This window comes from Vigna unguiculata, chromosome 2 (assembly GCF_037176805.1).
Source record: "Vigna unguiculata cultivar grain cowpea cultivar isolate G323 ecotype 2 chromosome 2, ASM3717680v1, whole genome shotgun sequence".
NCBI classification, from domain to species: Eukaryota; Viridiplantae; Streptophyta; class Magnoliopsida; order Fabales; family Fabaceae; genus Vigna; species Vigna unguiculata.
This window is the reverse complement of record NC_140793.1, coordinates 22,121,555-22,140,307: the sequence shown is the minus strand read 5'-3', so window position 1 is coordinate 22,140,307 and position 18,753 is coordinate 22,121,555. Positions and strand designations below refer to the sequence as shown.

The window sequence follows — 18,753 nt, the reverse complement described above, 5'->3', positions numbered from 1 at the left end:
AAAATTAAAATTAAAAAAAAGTTATTAATTTATTTTACTTAATAATGTTATTATGTTCAAATTAATAAAAATATTATTGTACTAGTTATAATTATTAATAATTTTTAATTTGTCATATATTTTGTTTATTAAAATTAAATTTATATATAATTAAGAATATGTGCACTAGAACTAATTGATATATTTAAAGTTAAAGAAAGATTACATAATTACAACATAATTATTGATGAAAAGTTGAGTCTCAATGCTAAAAGAAGCATCACCCCACCTTTCATCTGTTTTCACTGTGATTTTTCCAATTGGTTGAACCTTTCTTCGATTGGTCATCTCCTCCACTAAAAATTTATGTTACTTCCATCAAATTAAAGCACGAATATTTGTTATGATTAAGCTTCTTCCATTTCCTTTGATACAACTTCTGAATAGACATGATCAACATTAGTCATTATGATCAACATTGTAGCAGATGGTATATGTAGCAAGAATCATAAAAGTATATTATAAGATTCCGCTTTGTTTTTAGGATTGAATTAACTAATTCTACCAGGTTGATGATAAGTATCTAGTTTTAGTAAGATTACGTATCACTTAAATATTTATCTTGCATAATTTCAATATAAATGTTCCTTCAGAGAACAAATAAGATGAATTAGACACAAGTATTATCTTACCCATGGTCCGCCATCTCCTTAGTAGGTCTCTTCCCGGTTAACATATGTCGCTCATATCTGCTTGGACTCGGGAGGGGTTACCTGCAGAAGGGACTCTGAAGCTCAAGTCAGCCAGATCTCTTAGAAAAGTTAAATCTGATGATTAGGAGAGTAATGAATGTGTACTTTTAATTCGTGGGGTCTATGCGTATTTATAGATTATTAATTATATCTGGTCACGTCATGAGCTGGGCCTTTGCTTGGACTGCAAAGTCCTTGATTATTTTTATGGAGTTGTCGGCCTAAGCCAGTTACCCTTTAACGGCTTAGGCCGCTATTGTTGTTTTCGGCTTGTTTTATCAATGTCACTTTTTAGTGGTTTAGTCCGGGCATCTTAGAAGGTATATGGTGCTTGCTATTATTCGGCTTAGGCCGACTAGGTGTGGTACATCAGTTCTCCAGCCTTTGTCGATATAGTTATGTCGATAAAGGGTGACAAGTGTCTGTTGTTTTTCGTCTGGGCCAACTAGATGTGGTACGGTGAAAAAACACCAAAAACAACCACTTTTGCATTAAAATACCGACAAGGAGAGTAAAAGTAGTAAAAAGTGGAATGTGTGAATATGGTAATTTGATGACATAATTTTTGTTTTGTCCACACAATCGGTAGAGTCAGTATTGGATATGTAGGGAGTCTAATGCTATGAATGAGTCATTGGATTTATTTGTTTACCTCATATTTTTCTTTGATATTCCTGATTTCCTTATTCTTTTTTTGGTCCAGGAAAGGTGATTATTTCCGGTACCTTGCTGAGTTCAAGACTGACCAAGAAAGAAAAGAGGCAGCTGAGCAGTCACTGAAAGGATACGAGGTCATTTTTTATTTCCTGTATTTCAGCACTGAACTACTTCATAAATTATTTATTATTTATATTATACATTATACTTTCATTTGATTTTCACAAATATTTTAATTATTAGGCTGCTTCAGCCACTGCAAACACAGATCTTCCATCAACACATCCAATTCGTCTTGGACTTGCCCTCAATTTCTCTGTCTTTTACTATGAGATAATGAACTCTCCTGAAAGGTAAGTTATTGGTTCTCTTATTCTGCATGGATCCGTTGAATTGCATTTGTTGCTAGCTCTTGTCTGAATGTCATTACTGCAATAAATGATTAAAACTTGATATAAGATGCATTTGACTTTTTCCTAGGGAAAGCAAAAAATGTTGTACCATATGTTGCTCAATAATGATGTCTTAGAGACAAAAGTGGTTGATGTACACTTGTACAATATCATTGCAACAGTATCTTCCACTCACTCTGTCCCCCTCTCAAACTTTGTGAAAAAAAATAATCAAATTAGGATGAACAGAGAAAAATAAAACTGCATGCCCTTGGAGAGAGAGATCATCATGAAGGTCGTAAGTCATTGTTTCAAGAGTGGTGTCTTTTGCTGAGTCACTCCTAGTTAACAGCATGATCATGTTTCCTTTTATTTTGTTTATACTAACATACTTGGAACTACTGAAAAGCTAATGCTATTATGCAGGTGAGGACAACATAAAAGCTGAAGAAGCCAAACCTACCGAGCCTGAGGTGTGTGCATAATAAGTTGTCTACTTTACATGATTTGCTTGTTGAATGCGTGAAAAGCCATCATATTATAGTAGTTAATTCTTGACAATTTATAATGTAGAAAACAAGCAATTTCTTGTATATGAGAGCAACTTAGGGTCTGTTTAGTTTGAGACATTTTTCTCGGGTTTTTTCAAAGAATTACTGTTCAAAGATTTGTGCTAGAATCATTTTTTCTGAAATCAAACATGTCTGTATTTACTTTAGTCACTGTTTAAGGTTCCTTACTTTTAACATTCTTCTACTTCTGCAGCATTGACCATGATTCGATAGTCAGATGTCTAAGGTGTCAACAAGGGCATTTTTCAGGTTTTCTTGCAATGGATTTGGACCAGACAACAGGGCCATTTTCTCCATTACCAAAGCCAGAAGATCTGTGCCTTTCATTTATTTACTTCAAACCTTTTCTTTTTGTTGTCTTATCTGTTTTAAGTGATCAGTTGAAGCAAATGAACAATTTACATTTACCCTTATAAGCATCTCAATCCTTCCTTCATTTTGTTTCCACTTACTTTGCTTAAGATGATTATGTTTCCTATATGCTCCTAGAGAGTAATCATCTATACAAAAAAACGTAACGTGGGTTTAGAATGAGTAGTCTGTCAAAAAACTAAATGTGATGTGGATTAAAAAGGCAATCTATTACTAACATTAATATAAAAATGCTAGAAACTTGCTCTTGGAATATTTTCCTTTTTATTGATTGTGAAAAAAAAATGATAGGAAACAATTCATTTTCAGTTCAATAATTTTCTTTCTTGATCATAGTGGGTTCAGTAAATTTAAATCAATATAAGAGTTTTGAAAGGGATGATCATTCATGGTTGGTTTTGTAACATCCGTTTTCATAATTTTTAAACTATTAAACAAAACATTTAAATTTTAATAATTCATAAGCAGATGATGACGTAGGCCAGTATAATATATAATACAGTCATCCTTAAAAATAACCATACATACACTGATCAACATATACAGCCCACACATTTCTAAAGGGTTACAAAACACCCGATCAGCTAAGCAAAATGGAAAGGCTACATCTACAACTGGTACGTCTAACATAATCATCTCACATCCCGGAGGGGTGTATCCTCACCTACACTTTTATCTGCTCACGCCATTCGGTAGGGACGATCATTGCAAAAGTAGAAGACACACCATAGAAACTAGAAGGGTAAGCTAACTTGAACGAAGAGCAAACCATGCAATTTAATTTATACTGAGGCGGAAAATAGGATTTATTACACAATCTATCAAAATCATCCAATTAATCCCAACCATAACACACACACCATTCTAGACTCGATATCCGGATTATATAAGTGGCATTGGAGCTCCTGGTGACTTGCACTTGAGATGGTTCCTAAACTCTGCAGAGTTTTAGGCACAAGGGGTATTCACCCAACCACTCTCAAGGTAAATCCCATCACCTCTATGATGGATTGAATTCATAGACCAGGACCTCCTGCTACTTCCCCCGACGTAATCCATCATACTCTACTTGAGTCTTAATGGTTACTAGGAGCGTCAGGATGCCACCAATCTGAGTCCTCATGCCCTTACATTCACTAAAACCACATTCCTTAGAATTTCCCTTGAGATCCTAACTCCAACATATTCCCATTCACATCAAATTCGCACTCAATTCCATCACAGTCTAACATGCATAAAGATCACATACAAGACCAACTATCATCATTTTAAAGCAATCAATATAGCATCATGTAAGCCAAACAGTGAGAAAACTAACTTCTGCAGGGAATCTCGCTTAGGCTAGAGAGTCTCGCCTAAGCTAGAGAGTCTATCTCGCTTAGGCGAGTTGATCTCGCCTGGGCGAGACATCATACAGTGGCGAATTACAAATCCTGGGCAAACTCTCGCTCAGGCTAAACTGGCTCGCCTAAATGAGATGTTATCTCGCTCAGGCGATTTCAGCTCGCCTAGGCGAGGTTTTGCGCATTGACAGAGGTGATCTTCTGGTATTTTCGCTCAGGCGAGAGCGGTTCGCCTGGGCGAAACTACCAGGAAGTCCTCTCTGTTCTTCACATGCAAGCTCGCTCAGGATCATCCAACACCCAGTATCACGCAAAGGCAGTTTCAAACACGAATTAAACATACAATCAAGCAATTCAATCACTCCTAAACACAATTCATGCGAAATCTAGATTAAAGTCAGCTTCCCTTACCTTTTTGGCCAAGAACTAGATTGATGGAGTCAATGGATAGCAAGAGAGCATAATTCTTCCGTTTAACCTAGGAGAATCCATCATCAAGACAGGGGAGACGAAGAATAACATGATCAGATTCATAATTCAAAGAGTGCCTAGTGGATTCTAACTGGAATTGAGCTCAATTTCTAACTGGAATTGAGCTCAATTTGGAGATATAACCTACCTAGGAGGATGGTAGCTGAGGGAGGAACTGCGAAGGGTCCTGTTGGCTGGTCCTTCCAGAGTCTGAGTATGGAAAGGCTGAAACAGTGAGATGGCAGCACAGAAATGAGAGAGGGAGAAGGTTAGGTTGCAGAGAATATTGAGAGAATGAGAAAGAAGAGAGGGAGTGTTTCTGTTTTTAGAAGGAAAGAAAAAGAAGCAAAAGAGAGGGGTATCACAGGTTTTGTGTCAAATTTGAAGAAAAGGTTTATGTAATATGCTTTTATAAACTAAGATTATATCATAATACAACACGCATAATAATCAGTAATAGATTTTCTTTATTTATTGGTTTGATAAAATTAATGGAATTGTTTATTCAGAGACCAATTGTTGGTTTGATTTGTATTACAAGACATTCCTATTTGACATATCTAGGACTAAAATGATAATATTTATATACTTTTTATCATCATAATTTGGATTAAATATGTTTTAGCTGTTGAACTTTGTGAAATTGTAATTTGTTTTTTTTTTCAATTTTAATATATTTTGGTTTTCAAATTTTAAAAATGGATGAACATGTGTTACAGGCGGAACATGTGTTACAGAGGGGCAGCATGCAATCAAACCCCAAAAAAGAAGGAGTTGATATGTGAGAAGTACAGACGGAAGGAGTTGATATTTGAGAAGTACAGACGGCCAAAAAGGAAGGAGTTGATATGTGAGAAGTACAGACGGAAAAACCTTAGAATGGAAAGAACTGATCTTTATTAAAGGCACAGAAGAACAATTCCTGCCAATAAAGAAAGAACCGATGCGTGCAACCTCAGTCGGAAAGGGAAGAAATCGATCCTCAAATACAAACGACCCACAAATATTAATAACAGGTCCATTAAGAAATTATTATAAATTAAGGCCTAGTGAACAGGTAAAGGTATGCTTTTCTCACTAACCTACTACACCCCATATCAATCATTCTCTAACTTGAGCGTCGGAGTGCCTGCAGGTACCCCCACCCCCGGAGTGCAAACAATAGGGAGATCCAAGAGGAGTCCAGGGAGGAACAGGAGGAGGTTCGACACAGAGGGTTCTTGAGATCGTCTGGTTCCGCACCGAAATAGTATCGATCAGGTACAATAACAATTTTTGTTAGTATTAAAATTTTCTCTACGTTCATATAAATCTGACCTTTCAACGCAGAGGAAAAATGTTTTAGGATTATTTCTATAATTATAACAAAGATATTTATTCAAGTATACACAACTTATTAAATAATCCAGAGCTCAAGAATGGTATTGCACTTTTTTAATATTATAATAGTAATTAGAATTTCCTTCATCTGCCAAAATGGATATTTGTAAATTGGTAAACTAACAACCATAAAATAGGAACAAATTTAATGCAAATCTAAAAAGGTAGGACTTTGAGTTTCTCCCTTTAAGACCACCCAATAAAATGCACGTGTGGAGAAAAGGACTTCGGTGATTTTATATCCAATAGTATTTTACCCACAGGACTATTCTAATGTATTTATGTTGTTTTTGCAGGAAAGGCAAAGGAAATTAAGAAGTTGGTGTTAAGTCCCTTGCAACTCAAACCAAAAGAGTTTAAATGAGAAAGTTCAAATTATGAGTCTACAACTGAACATTGATATTGACGTTAAGCCACATTTTAAGAAACATTCACTACAAGAAAACCTAGAGCTCCAAAATGAAAACTAATAAGCATTAAGAGAAAATTTCTATGAGAGGGAAAGCTCTATGGCTAATCTCCAAGATGACTGTCCGAGCTTGGGAAAAACCCACTCATGAAGGAAACCTCCATGGCTGACCTACTTGGAATGGAGCTAGAGTAGCACTCATAATTCTATAAATGCAAGGCATATCTATGTTATTTATATGTTGACTTTGTAAATCATTCTAGAGAGAGAAACTGGATAGTTAGCTTAGGTTCATATTGTATATCTCATGTAAGCTATGGAAGGAGGAAAGCTACTTCATGTTCTTCTTGTATACATCATTATGAGCAGTTAAATTCTTCCTAGTTAGGGTTAAATGTAACTTCTAAACTCTCTGTATTGGTTTTATATATATATATATATATATATATATATATATATATATATATATATATATATATATATATATATATATATATATATATATATATTGTCGCAACCGGAATCGCGACGGGACGACGAAAGAAAAAAGAAAACTAGTTTAAAAAAGATTTGGAAGTCGCCACCATAGTTATTCTGGAAAACTATGGAAAACCATAAAAATAAAACAAGTCTGCGAAAAAACCAGATTTTGGATCCGGGAGTTGGTTACGCGTAGGGAAGGTGTTAGCACCCTACGCGCCCGCCCGAGGGCGGTACCTTTAATTAAAAATGTAAAGTTGATGTGATTTTCAAAATGTTAATTTTCCCCAAAAATAACAAGACAAAGATGTTAAAAAGAAATAGAAATATTTTTTTAATTTTTTGGGCCCGACAAGGATTGACCTTGGTCCTACGTATTCTCATTCAAAATGAGAAATCAGGGTTACGTAGTTCTTTAAAAGATATTTGGAAAACTTAGTTGAGAAAAAGATTTGATTTTTTGGGAGGTGAACCTGACAAGGACTGACCTTGCTCCTACGTATCTCACAGTGGAGAATCAAGGATCACATAGTTCTTAAAAGCTTATTTGTTTGAAAATGTTGATGTTTTTTATATTTTGGAATTTTATATTTTTTTTTTGTATTTTTGAATTACTTGAAAATATGTGTCACACGACGCGAGCGGTCGGACAGACACTGAAAGAGAAAGAAAACTATTTTTGGTATGTTTAGAAAATAAGCGTCACACGGTGCGAGCGACCGGACATACACAATGAAATGAAAGAAAACATTTTTATTTTTTTGATTTTTCTATTTTTTGCAATTTTTATAATTTTCAAATATATTTGTTTTTTTTTTGTTTTTTTTTATAATAATAAAATAAATAAAAGGATGAAAATATTTAAGAAGAAATAAAAGTGGAAAATAAAATATGGGGTACATGAGTCATTAGTGAGGGTGCACAAAGTAAACACAACAACAAGCCCAAAAACAATAGACAAAGATATGGGGTGCATGAATATCACATGTGGAAGGTATATGAAGTAAAAGGTGGGGTGCGTGCAGTAAATAAAGGGGTGTGCTAAGCAAACACAAGATGGAGGTGCAGGAATTAAAAACGCGGGTACACGAAGGAGTTCCTAAAGCAAAGAGGGTGTAAAAAAACAATTAATACAATCCAAATAGGGGGTGCAGAACGTAAACAGTATTCTAGCCCAAAACGAAATAATGGTAGGTGCAAGGTGAAACTATGGGGGTGCAAAGGCGAAAAAACAAAAAAAAAAATCGTGGCAAGTGAAACCAATTGACCTAAACCCTAGCTGCCGAAAAAAAAACAAGAGGCAAGTCACCTCCCTCTCTCCCTCTTGCGCCTGGAACCAAAACCATGACCAATCATCATCAACACCTCACTTACTCCGGCAGGCCAGGGACGCCGGCGACGACGCCGACCACCATCAACGACCACCTTCACCGTTGCATCACCACACCACCGCGGCGCCTATTGACGCCGGAGACGTCGCCCTCGTTCCCGGCGGCTCAACGACTTGTTCTCGCGCATGCATCGACTCCAACCCGAAAGATCGTCACCTCGTCATCTCGCCACCACCGGCCACAGCCGTCGCGGGCGACACCAGTGTCCACCACGGTCGTTGGCGACGAGAGCCTATGCGACCTTCACTCTCCTTCCCCTCATGCGCAACTCGAACTGCTTCTGCGCGAACCCCAGGGCCACTGCCATTGGTGCTTGTACTCCGTTCAAAGCTCTGACTCGCCGCCGGCCTCGCCGCCGGCGATGGTTTCTACTTCTTTGTTCATCTATGCGCTATGATTAGACGCGGCTGATTGGGGAAAATGAGACTTGAGTGCTTGGCACTGGAATGGGGTTCCGGTTTGTTGGTGACCGTGTGGGAGGGATTGGTTTGTGGTGTGAAGGAGATGATTGAAGGTGAGGTGAGGGATAATGGATTCTGTTTTGTATTCTTGGGCAGGGGAATGGTGTGATGTTGAAGTGGTGAAGACGTGAATGGGGGATTTGTATGGGTATTTTCTTGAGTCTCTGTTTCGTGTTTTTGTGCAGATGGATGATTAAGATGAAGGGAGCGTGACAGTGATGAAGGAAGCAATACGAGGGTGGTTTTTGGAGGATTATTAGTGAAGAAGATGAAGGATGGAATGTGTGCGAGTTGTGTGAGGATGGAAGGGTGTGACGACAGTGAGAGAGGTTGGTGATGGAAGAGTGTCATGTTGTTTCATTTTCAACCGTTAAAGCAACAACAGTTCCCACATACAAGCATATTTGAATCATGAACCAATAACAATGAAATACAGCCATCCCCACATGCAACTAATCATCATGCTCACACATAAATATTGAAGGTACAATGCTTACTTCTCAGAAGCTCCTGCTGGTGGTGGTCTTGGGTCTGCTCGTTCAAGTCTGTTGCCCCTTGTCTGAGCTGTTTCCACTCTTTTTTTCTCTTCACCTTCACCTTGTTCTCTTTTTGTGCTCTCACCGTGCGTGCTCTTCGGATGCTTGGAAGTTGTGTGTGTAGGTGGAGGAGAGTAGACTTTGGGTTGTTGTTTTTTCGGTTTTTGCAGGTGAATCATGATGGTGGTTATTGTTCCCTGTGAGTAAGTGTTGGACCTCCCGGAAAAGATAAAGGAAAACGTGTTATAGGAGAGAAAGATTTCTTCATTGTTGGCGGTTGCGTGTTGATCATTGAGGAAATCCACAAGAACGACAACTTTTTGATTAAAACAGAGGAGATGTATGAAGATTAATGCATGGAACCGAGGGTTAATGCATGAAATCTACGTGGAGAAGCGACAATGTAAGAGAGAGTTGCAGCGGGTAGGTTGTGCTGGTGCAGAGAAAAAAAGAAGCCTTTTTTGCATGTCTAGAAAATAAGTTGAGAGAAAAAACATGGGACCCGTGGCAATGTGGCAACGTGTGATTGGAAGAATCTTAGAGTGCAAAGAGAATAAAGGTGGAGGTAAAAAATAAGATGATATGAACATGATAGAAACTTGTTACACTTTTAACAGAATGAAAACAAGGTAAAAATAAAGAAAAAGAATGCTGCAGGTACATAAAAAAGGAATTAGGTTGTTACGAAAATGAAAATGGATATGCATAAAAAAATGGAAAACGACTAAATAAAAAGGAACAAGATAAAAAGCTAATATGAAATAAAAGTGCAGTAAAACATATTAAACTCAAAGAACATAAAATAAAACAACAAAATAAAAACGAAACTAAATAAAGAGAAAGAATAAAATAAAATAAAATAAAAAGGGTTAAAATGGATATAAAAATAATATAAGATAATAACAATAATAACATTAATAAAATAAAATAAAGTGAAATAAAAGTCATAAAATAAAAACACAACGAACAAAACAAAAACAAGATGAAAATAAAGTTGAAATAAGAAAAAGAAATATATATTTATGCTCAATTAAATATTCATTTTTTGTATTATTTTTTTTTTACTTTCTTCCTAATTATTATTTAGGTCAAAATTTATTTTTTTTATTTTTTTATCCGGACGAAATTGGGTGTTGACATATATATATATATATATATATATATATATATATATATTATGTTTTTGTCTTTACGTGTTGGTTATTTGATTTGCTTTTGTTGTTTTGATGACTTGATCACTTATCATACTTCATCAGCATTAGATAGTAAAGACATCACATATGGTCTAGTGTTTAGATCCAATCAAATCTCCTAATGCTTGGCATATGACTTTAGTTGGTTTAAAGAGTATTGTTCTTAATGCAAGAGTTCCTCAACTTGGATCAGACATCCTGTGTCTGACACCCTTAGATTCTAATACTACAGACATGAGGTTATAATTATAATTAAGAGTACTTCCAGGTAAGGGTGAGCATCGGTCGGTTTGGGTCAGATCTGATAAAGTGAAAAAAATCGATATATCTGTTCAAAGATGGTTGATATAGAAGGAAAATAAGAGTTTTCGTATTCAATGAACAAAAACTTCATAAACAATGTCATAGGTGTAGATTTTAATATTATTTCACACCTACAACAACAATTACAATCAAGGACAAAGTGAAGATGATGATAATGTTGTGCATTATTTGGTATGCATTACACATATTAAATTTGAATAACATAACTACAAATAGAGGTGATGACAGTTAAACAAAGGAATGACATTCTCCGTCGTACCTTGACATTCCAATATGTAGAGTGACATTTGGGAAATGTTAACAACAATGTACATACCATATATGATCAAATGATTGAGAAGTGCTTTAACTTTTTTTTGTAAACACATTCCTTCTTAAATAGAAATGTCCTATGAACATCGATGAAACAAATTGTATAAAATGATGATAAAAAGTGATAGTAGTTTGAGTGATGTTTTTCAAATTAGTTTTTCTATCCATTAATTATATGTAATATTTTATGGTTTTCGATCATAAATTGACATTTATATTGTGTTTAATATGTTTGGACTCATGTTTTATGGTTAAAAATAATTTAAATAATATACAAATTATTATTTAAGAAAATGTTTTAAAATTTATTCCTCCAAATCCATTTTATAAAATTTAATTTTGTTTCCACAATTTTAATAATTTTAGTATTAATAGCAATTTCAATTTTATTTTAATATAATTTTTATTATTTAAATTTAAAATTATATCAAATTTATACGAGTAATCGATAACCATTTACTTTTAGGTATAATTATTCGTATAGTACTCAGTTTGGAATTAGTGTGTCAAATAGGTTTTAAAAAAGTGTCAATTGTATCCAACTTTTGAAAATTGCTTCAATTAAGTCTCTTTCAGACAGAGTTGACTAACGCCGTTAGTCAACGTGCCACGTGTCAATATGTGGTTTCTTTTTCTTTTTTTAAATTTTTAAAAATTTATAATTTTTTTTAAATTCTAAAAAAAATAATAAAAATGTCACGTGTCAAGTCCATGTGTGTGACACGTGGCATTATAATGTCACGTGTCAGTGTCACCATCAGATGTCATTGTGTTGATTTCGATTTAGTCCCCATATATGTCTTTTTGTTTCAATTTAGTACCTAAGTATGTGTATCTGATTCAATTTCGTCCCATTTTTTTTTTAATAATTAAAATACTTTTATAATCCATTTTTTATAAGATTAAAAATAATTAAGTATAAACATTTTTACAAAATTATGTACTAATATTTATATTGTTTCTCTCAATTTCAGACTAAATTTATTATTTGTATAAATGTTATACTAATATTTTTTATTAAAAACGACTTTATTAATTACTTTTTTATTAAGTACTCATGTTTTGTTAATTTTTATTTTTTAAATAGAACAATATTGTCTCTTACTAATTTTAAACCAAAATTTCTATTGGTATGAATGTTATACTAATTTTTTTTTATTAAAAATGACTTAATAAAATGACTTATACCACTAAATTTTAATATAAATATCAAATACTTAATTTTTGTAAAACTTGTATATTTAATTACTTTTAATTTTATAAAAAAATATTTTAATTATTAAAAAATATTAGGTCAAGAGGTACTAAATCGAAATGAAAAAACATAAATGGGACATTGCAATGCCACGTGGCACTGACAATGACACGTATCATATACAAAACCTTGACACATAACATTTTTATTTTTATTTTCAAATTTTTTTTTAAATTTAAAAAATAAAAAATAAAAAAAACTAGACATTAACTAACGATGTTAGTCAATTCTATCTGAAATGAACCTAATTAAAATAATTTTCAAAAATTGAGATAGTTAATAATATTTTTTTAAACTGGTGCCTATTTTCAACGCTAACCCCAAACTAAGTAGTTTAGGAGTAATTATGCCTTACTTTTTAATATCTCACATCCATTACATTGTTCACGATCTTCTGGATTCTTTGATCTAACACCACCGATCTTGTCAATCACTCTTCCTCCCATCCACTTCATCACTCTTCCCAAACACTGCCTAAGAAACCCATCACACCCCTTCATTACGTTTTCCTTATCCTAATAAAAAATAGAGCATTCATCACTCGAACACACACGCCCTTCGTCACGGACGATACTGCACATCCATTCACACCATTTTTTCCGAGCGCCTTGAACACACACAAAAGCAAGTGAAAGGAGGTACAACAGGTAAGTTCGAAATTTGCGACTAATAAGTAGCTTCTCAGCATGTTACTAGTTGATTGTGTATATTGAAAATATACTCTTGTTACCACTTTTTCTCGCATCACACTTTTATGGAACTGCATTTTTCACACACGAATCCATTTCCTCATTCCTCCATCTTCGTCCCACCGTCAAACAACTCCATTCATTACACAAAACAAAAAACACTATCATCCCAGTTTCATACTCCACCCACTCTCAGTTTCTTCACCTTGCCAAGAGAAGGAACGTGAGTCGGAGTTTCGAAAAGGAAGGGGAGAGCGTGGCGAGGATGGCTTGGCCGACGACGGTGTTCGGAGTCGCCGGCGGTGGATGAAGTCTGCGGAGAGGAACCGTGCGCTGGTCGGCTGTCGGGGGTGGTGGAAGTCGCAGCAGCCGCCGACAATAAAGGCAGCCCCACGTGTACGTGTTAGAAAACGAAAAAAAAAGGAGGAAGAAGGAAGCAGCAGCCCCGGCGATCGGTGAAGCCACCGGCGGCAACATGCGGCAGCGGCTGCAGCGCCGGTTGGCCGGACGTGCGTTGGTTGGTCCTGGGAGGAGGGACGGCTGGTGATTTTCACTATCAAGTGGAAGAAACAAAACCCTAGATGACTTGCCTCTAAAATAAATTTGGGTTGGCCCAATTTTCGCTTCAAGTACCCCCATTTTAATCTTTGCACCTCCATGTCTTGTTTGTTTTGGGTCCTTTTTATTTGGAGTTTAATTTTGGTTTGTATCGTTTGGGCAGGTTACATATACATGTTACGGATTTTTATTGTTGGCATTCTTCTTGCCAAAAGAAAATTAAGTGATCACCGAATTTTGAAATCCGATTTAGGGAATCACCGGATTTGGAAATCTGGTTTAGGAAATCACTTAGATTTGAAAATCTGGTCAAGAAACTTATTCATTTAAGAACTCACCGAAATTCAAAATCCAGTTTAGAAGCTAATTAGATTTCGAAATCCAGTTTAGAAACTCAGATTTCGAAATCCAATTTTAAAATGCATCGAATTATGAAATCCAATTTTAAAATTTACGGATTTTGAAATCCGATTTTGAAATTCACCGGATCTTCAATCCTCGTTTGTAATTAGTCTGCATATTCCAACTTTTGAAAAGCTCATTCAGTTTACCATTTTCTCTATTTGATACAGATAATGTACATTGTGACTATTTTACTGTTAATGATTTTGAAATGAGTATTCTTCAATTATGAATTCGATTTACTGTGTGGATTGCAAGACTTTGATTTTACTGTCGTTTTCTACAGCAACGACTTGTGTTCATTTTTTATAATTTAAAAAAGATTACTCAATATTTTATCATAATTAAAATGATTTTTTCTTATTATTCGTTTAAATTGTAAAAACTCTTTATTAATTGAAAAGGATGTTACAATGCTCATTATTATATAGGTATCTTTTTTTAAAGAAAAACAATTATTTAAAAGAATTTGATATGAGTAAAGATTTCCCCTTTCTCCTCCAATCCACGAGAACACCCCACACTGTTTCAAACCTATACAAATTCAGAAGTGTCGTTGTTGTTAGTCTTGTTTCTCTTCCTGCTTCTGCCTGTGTATTGGAGTGTTCTAACTCTACCAGCCCAATTCATAGACACAAGAGTCACAAAAAATAACCATCTAATCAATATCTTACAGAAATTTTGTATGCTAACGGTTCTAAATCACACCCAGCAATATTAATTTAAAGCTTTTGGAGTCTGGGATCACATCGGTTATATTTCATTGCAACATACCTTAGAGCTTCATTAGGGTATTCACAAGGTAGGCATGCTTATCACTCTTTGCTTATTTTATGAAAGATGTTTGATGATATGTCTCAAAGAGTTTTGGATCTTGTTTTCCGATGTTGGATCTTAAGGGAAGTAAGCCATGTTATTTTAATGACTGACGTTTCTTGGTTGCATTTACTGATTCACTATATGGCCATTTTTTTTTCTATTAACTGCTGTTGTATGAAATTTATGTGGATTTTGATTTTCTAGCAGAATGTGAACTCTTTATGGTATTTTTTTCCCCTTGTGACCAATGGCTGGGGTACTGCATATAATATACACTTTGTCTTTCCTCAGATGAGTATTTTAAAGTATTTGGAGACGTCCAGGCATAAGGTTTTTGCTACAAGAAAGTATCTGAAAGGTAAATTTAAACTAATTGAACTAATGCAAACTAAATTTCCTATCATCTGATGCTGAAAACAACTCAATGAAGTTGTTGTAGTAGTAAAACTATTATATGCCCATTTCAGTGTAATCAAAGTTAAATAAAAAAAAGTTCATTGTAAGTTCTGATTATGATCGTTTTATTTTTTAAAGGAGAAAAATATACATTAAGTAGTTCGAAGAAAATGCGGTCAAGCTTTTATACTGAATTTTGAAGCATCCAAGTACCATTGTTTGTGTGTGAAAGGAAGGAATTTAATTCGTTATTTTTGGATAGTGAACTAAACCCAGTTACCATATTTTTTTTTCATTGCAGTACTCGGTTTTTCCTCTTTCCACACAGCTCCAAATTCCTCTGTGGAACTTCACTCACAAGAAGAGGAAGTAGTGATTGCTTTGGGAAGCAATGTAGGTGACAGGCTGCATAACTTTAAGGAAGCCTTGAAGATGATGAGAAACTCAGGCATTAACATCACAAGACATGCTGGCCTGTATGAGACAGCCCCGGCATATGTCACGGATCAACCTCGATTTATCAATTCAGCAGTTAGAGCTGTCACTAAACTTGGTCCACATGAATTATTGTCCACGCTGAAAAGAATTGAGAAGGACTTGGGCCGAACAGATGGCATAAGGTATGGTCCAAGGCCAATTGACTTAGACATTTTATTCTATGGTAAATATAAAGTGAGTTCTGATATCCTCACTATACCTCATGAAAGAATTTGGGAAAGGCCATTTGTTATGGCCCCTTTGATGGATTTATTGGGATCAGCTATTGACAGTGATGCAGTTGCTGCCTGGCATTCATTTTCTGGCCATTCTGGTGGACTCTCTGGATTATGGGAGGATTTAGGCAGTGAGTCCCTTATTGGAGAGGAAGGTATGTATAGGGTAATTCCTGTTGCAAATGGGTTACTTGATTGGTCTAGGAGAACTTGTGTGATGGGGATCCTTAATGTGACTCCAGATAGTTTCAGTGATGGGGGGAATTTTCTGTCTGTGGAGTCAGCTGTTTCTCAGGTTCGGTTAATGATTTCGGAAGGAGCAGATATGATTGATATTGGGGCACAGTCTACTCGGCCAATGGCTAGTAGGATCTCTGTTGAAGAAGAATTAGGTAGATTACTACCAATCCTAGAAGCTGTAGTGTCAATGCCTGAGGCTGAAGGAAAGCTCATATCAGTGGATACTTTCTACTCTGAAGTTGCTTTAGAAGCAGTGAGTAAAGGGGCTCATCTTATAAATGATGTATCTGCTGGGAAGTTAGATAGTAACATGTTTAAGGTAATGGCAGATCTTGATGTTCCTTATGTTGCAATGCACATGAGGGGGGACCCATCTACAATGCAGAATAGTGAAAACCTGAAGTATGATAATGTCTGTAAGGAAATATCATCAGAATTATACTCAAGGGTCAGAGAGGCTGAGATCTCAGGAATACCAGCATGGAGGATTATCATTGACCCTGGCATTGGGTTCTCAAAGAAAACTGAAGACAATTTGGAAATCCTGTTGGGACTACCTGATATCAGAAAAGAGATTGGCAGAAGAAGTTTGTCCATATCTCATGCTCCCATGCTAATTGGAGCCTCTAGAAAGAGATTTTTAAGTGAAATTTGCCCTCGTCCGGCGGCAGAAAGGGATCCTGCTACAATCGCTGCTGTCACGGCTGGTGTTTTAGGAGGGGCTAATATTGTTAGGGTGCATAATGTGAAAGCTAATCTAGATGCCGTGAAGCTATGTGATGCAATTCTAAGACAGAAAAGTTCTCACATGAAATCTCGACATTGAGAGTATTTATGCAGCAAGAACTCTATTGGTGTTGTTCTTTGCTATGTCCTTCCTACTGCAATGTTTTCTGTAGAACACCACGATGCTGCTAAAGCCAGCACAGAGAAGCATCGAGTACAATGTAGCATTTGATAATCAGCAAACCATGTTCTATGGTAATTTTGTCTCCTGTTTATCTCATTCCTTTTTCTTTAATCAGCAAAAAGGCCATCAAATTAATAGAGGTAAAACCAAATAAAGATGAAAGTTTAAAGCCAAACAACATAAAGGTTATGGCTAAGGACACAACACTACTAAAAATGCTTGACCCTCTGATGTTATAAGTCTATCCCAGCCTCACTCAGACATAGTTTATCTCATTCCTTAACAAGTATTTGATTCACTGATTTTATTCAACCCTTCATTTGTAACTTGTTGATTCACAGATTTTGTCATATTCAACAATTTATGATTCCTCCAAAAAGTAGTTTTATTTCAAAGAAATACTAGCATAACATTTCCTATTGCTTGAAATTTATGCTAGTCCCACTAAATATGAATCACATTTCCCATTTGGTGGCCCCATTGTCAAAGTAGTGAGATCCACATAAATTTTAGCCTATAAGAAAATGTATTGAAAAGTGCTGTATATAAACCTATTACAATCGGCTTAGTAGTAGAGATTTGAAGTAGTTTGCAGGAGGATAAAAGTTCAAACAATATATTTACTATATGCAAAAGAGTGTGTTGAAGAGTCCAGTGATCTGTTTTCACTATTTTTACATTTCAAACACTCAAAAAGTGATGTTAAGTTTTCTAATATAATCTTTGCTGCAGACAATTAACTTAACCCTTCTTTTGGGGGAAGTAAAGGACAAGGAATAGATAAAAAGAAAAAAAAAAAACTTTCTGTCAGGGGAAAAGGTAAAAGGGCCAGGAAAAGGGTAAATATATAAAATACTTTTATCTTATCTGGATGTTTATGTATTAGATGAATATATAAACAAACTATGTTTAATTACATTAATAAACTTAATTTATACTTTTCTCTCTTTTCTTCTTACTTCTCTCGTATAATTTTTGTTATAAAAGAAAATCATGTAATTGTAATTTCTCGTTTAATATTGCACTTTTACATCAATGTTATTACACTTACACCTTTGTCTTTTGAATAATAATATAGCAAATACATACATTAAAGTGAACAGTTTTTAAAATTTTCAAAATTAGAATTTTTTATTTTTTCAAAATTAGAATTGACTCAATCCTAATTTAGTATAAAAATGTCATTGGAAACTAGCAAATGAATTTAGGCTACTCACTTGGGCATTTCACGTTGGGGAAACATGGTCCAAAATAATTGTATATATGTCCGATTGGGAGAGGAACGTTGTTCCATTTTAAAAGGAAATTTGAACTTAATTAAATAAAAAAAAGAGCATACGGGTGGATTGAAGACAGAACAAATATTGATACGTGTCATTGTTATTGTTACATAGTACTGATAATGTCACGTAAAACACCATTGTTACATAGTATTGATAATGTCATGTGACTTGAATAAATTTTTAAGAAATAATTAAAAAAATAAAAAAATACAAATAAACATGTAACATGTTTTTAACATCATTAGTATGTTACTAATGAAAAAAGATTTAATTGAACTCAATTTTTAAAATATTATAACTTTATTAAAACAAAAATGAAAATGAAAATCCACTTACAACTTTTTAACTCAAATTTGAACGAAATGAGTATTTAAAGTTTAGTTTATTTATAAGTTAATATAATATAATTAAACAACTTTTTCAAAATTTTACTTTTAATTTGTATATAAACTAATTTTAAACTT

General features: G+C 34.7%; 1 protein-coding gene and 1 long non-coding RNA gene across 4 annotated transcripts; both read left to right on the top strand.

The window, feature by feature from the left end:
* Nucleotides 1–2,088: 2,088 nt before the first annotated feature.
* Nucleotides 2,089–2,788, top strand: LOC114174363 (uncharacterized). Its single transcript, XR_003602682.2, has 2 exons — nucleotides 2,089–2,253; nucleotides 2,546–2,788. It is a non-coding gene; the product is annotated as an uncharacterized LOC114174363 (long non-coding RNA).
* Nucleotides 2,789–12,635: 9,847 nt separating this feature from the next.
* On the top strand, nucleotides 12,636–17,102 carry LOC114174130 (Dihydropterin pyrophosphokinase / Dihydropteroate synthase). Of its 3 annotated transcripts, none has more exons than XM_028058895.2 (3): nucleotides 12,636–12,926; nucleotides 15,039–15,105; nucleotides 15,445–17,102. In XM_028058895.2, the coding sequence occupies exons 2-3, from the start codon at nucleotides 15,039–15,041 to the stop codon at nucleotides 16,920–16,922; spliced, it is 1,545 nt and encodes a 514-aa protein (XP_027914696.1). In that variant the 5' UTR covers nucleotides 12,636–12,926; the 3' UTR covers nucleotides 16,923–17,102. The 3 variants fall into 3 exon arrangements, with proteins under 3 accessions (XP_027914696.1, XP_027914697.1, XP_085526055.1); XM_085669929.1 differs by lacking the exon at nucleotides 12,636–12,926 and adding an exon at nucleotides 14,280–14,730; XM_028058896.2 differs by lacking the exon at nucleotides 15,039–15,105.
* The last annotated feature ends 1,651 nt before the right edge of the window (nucleotides 17,103–18,753 follow it).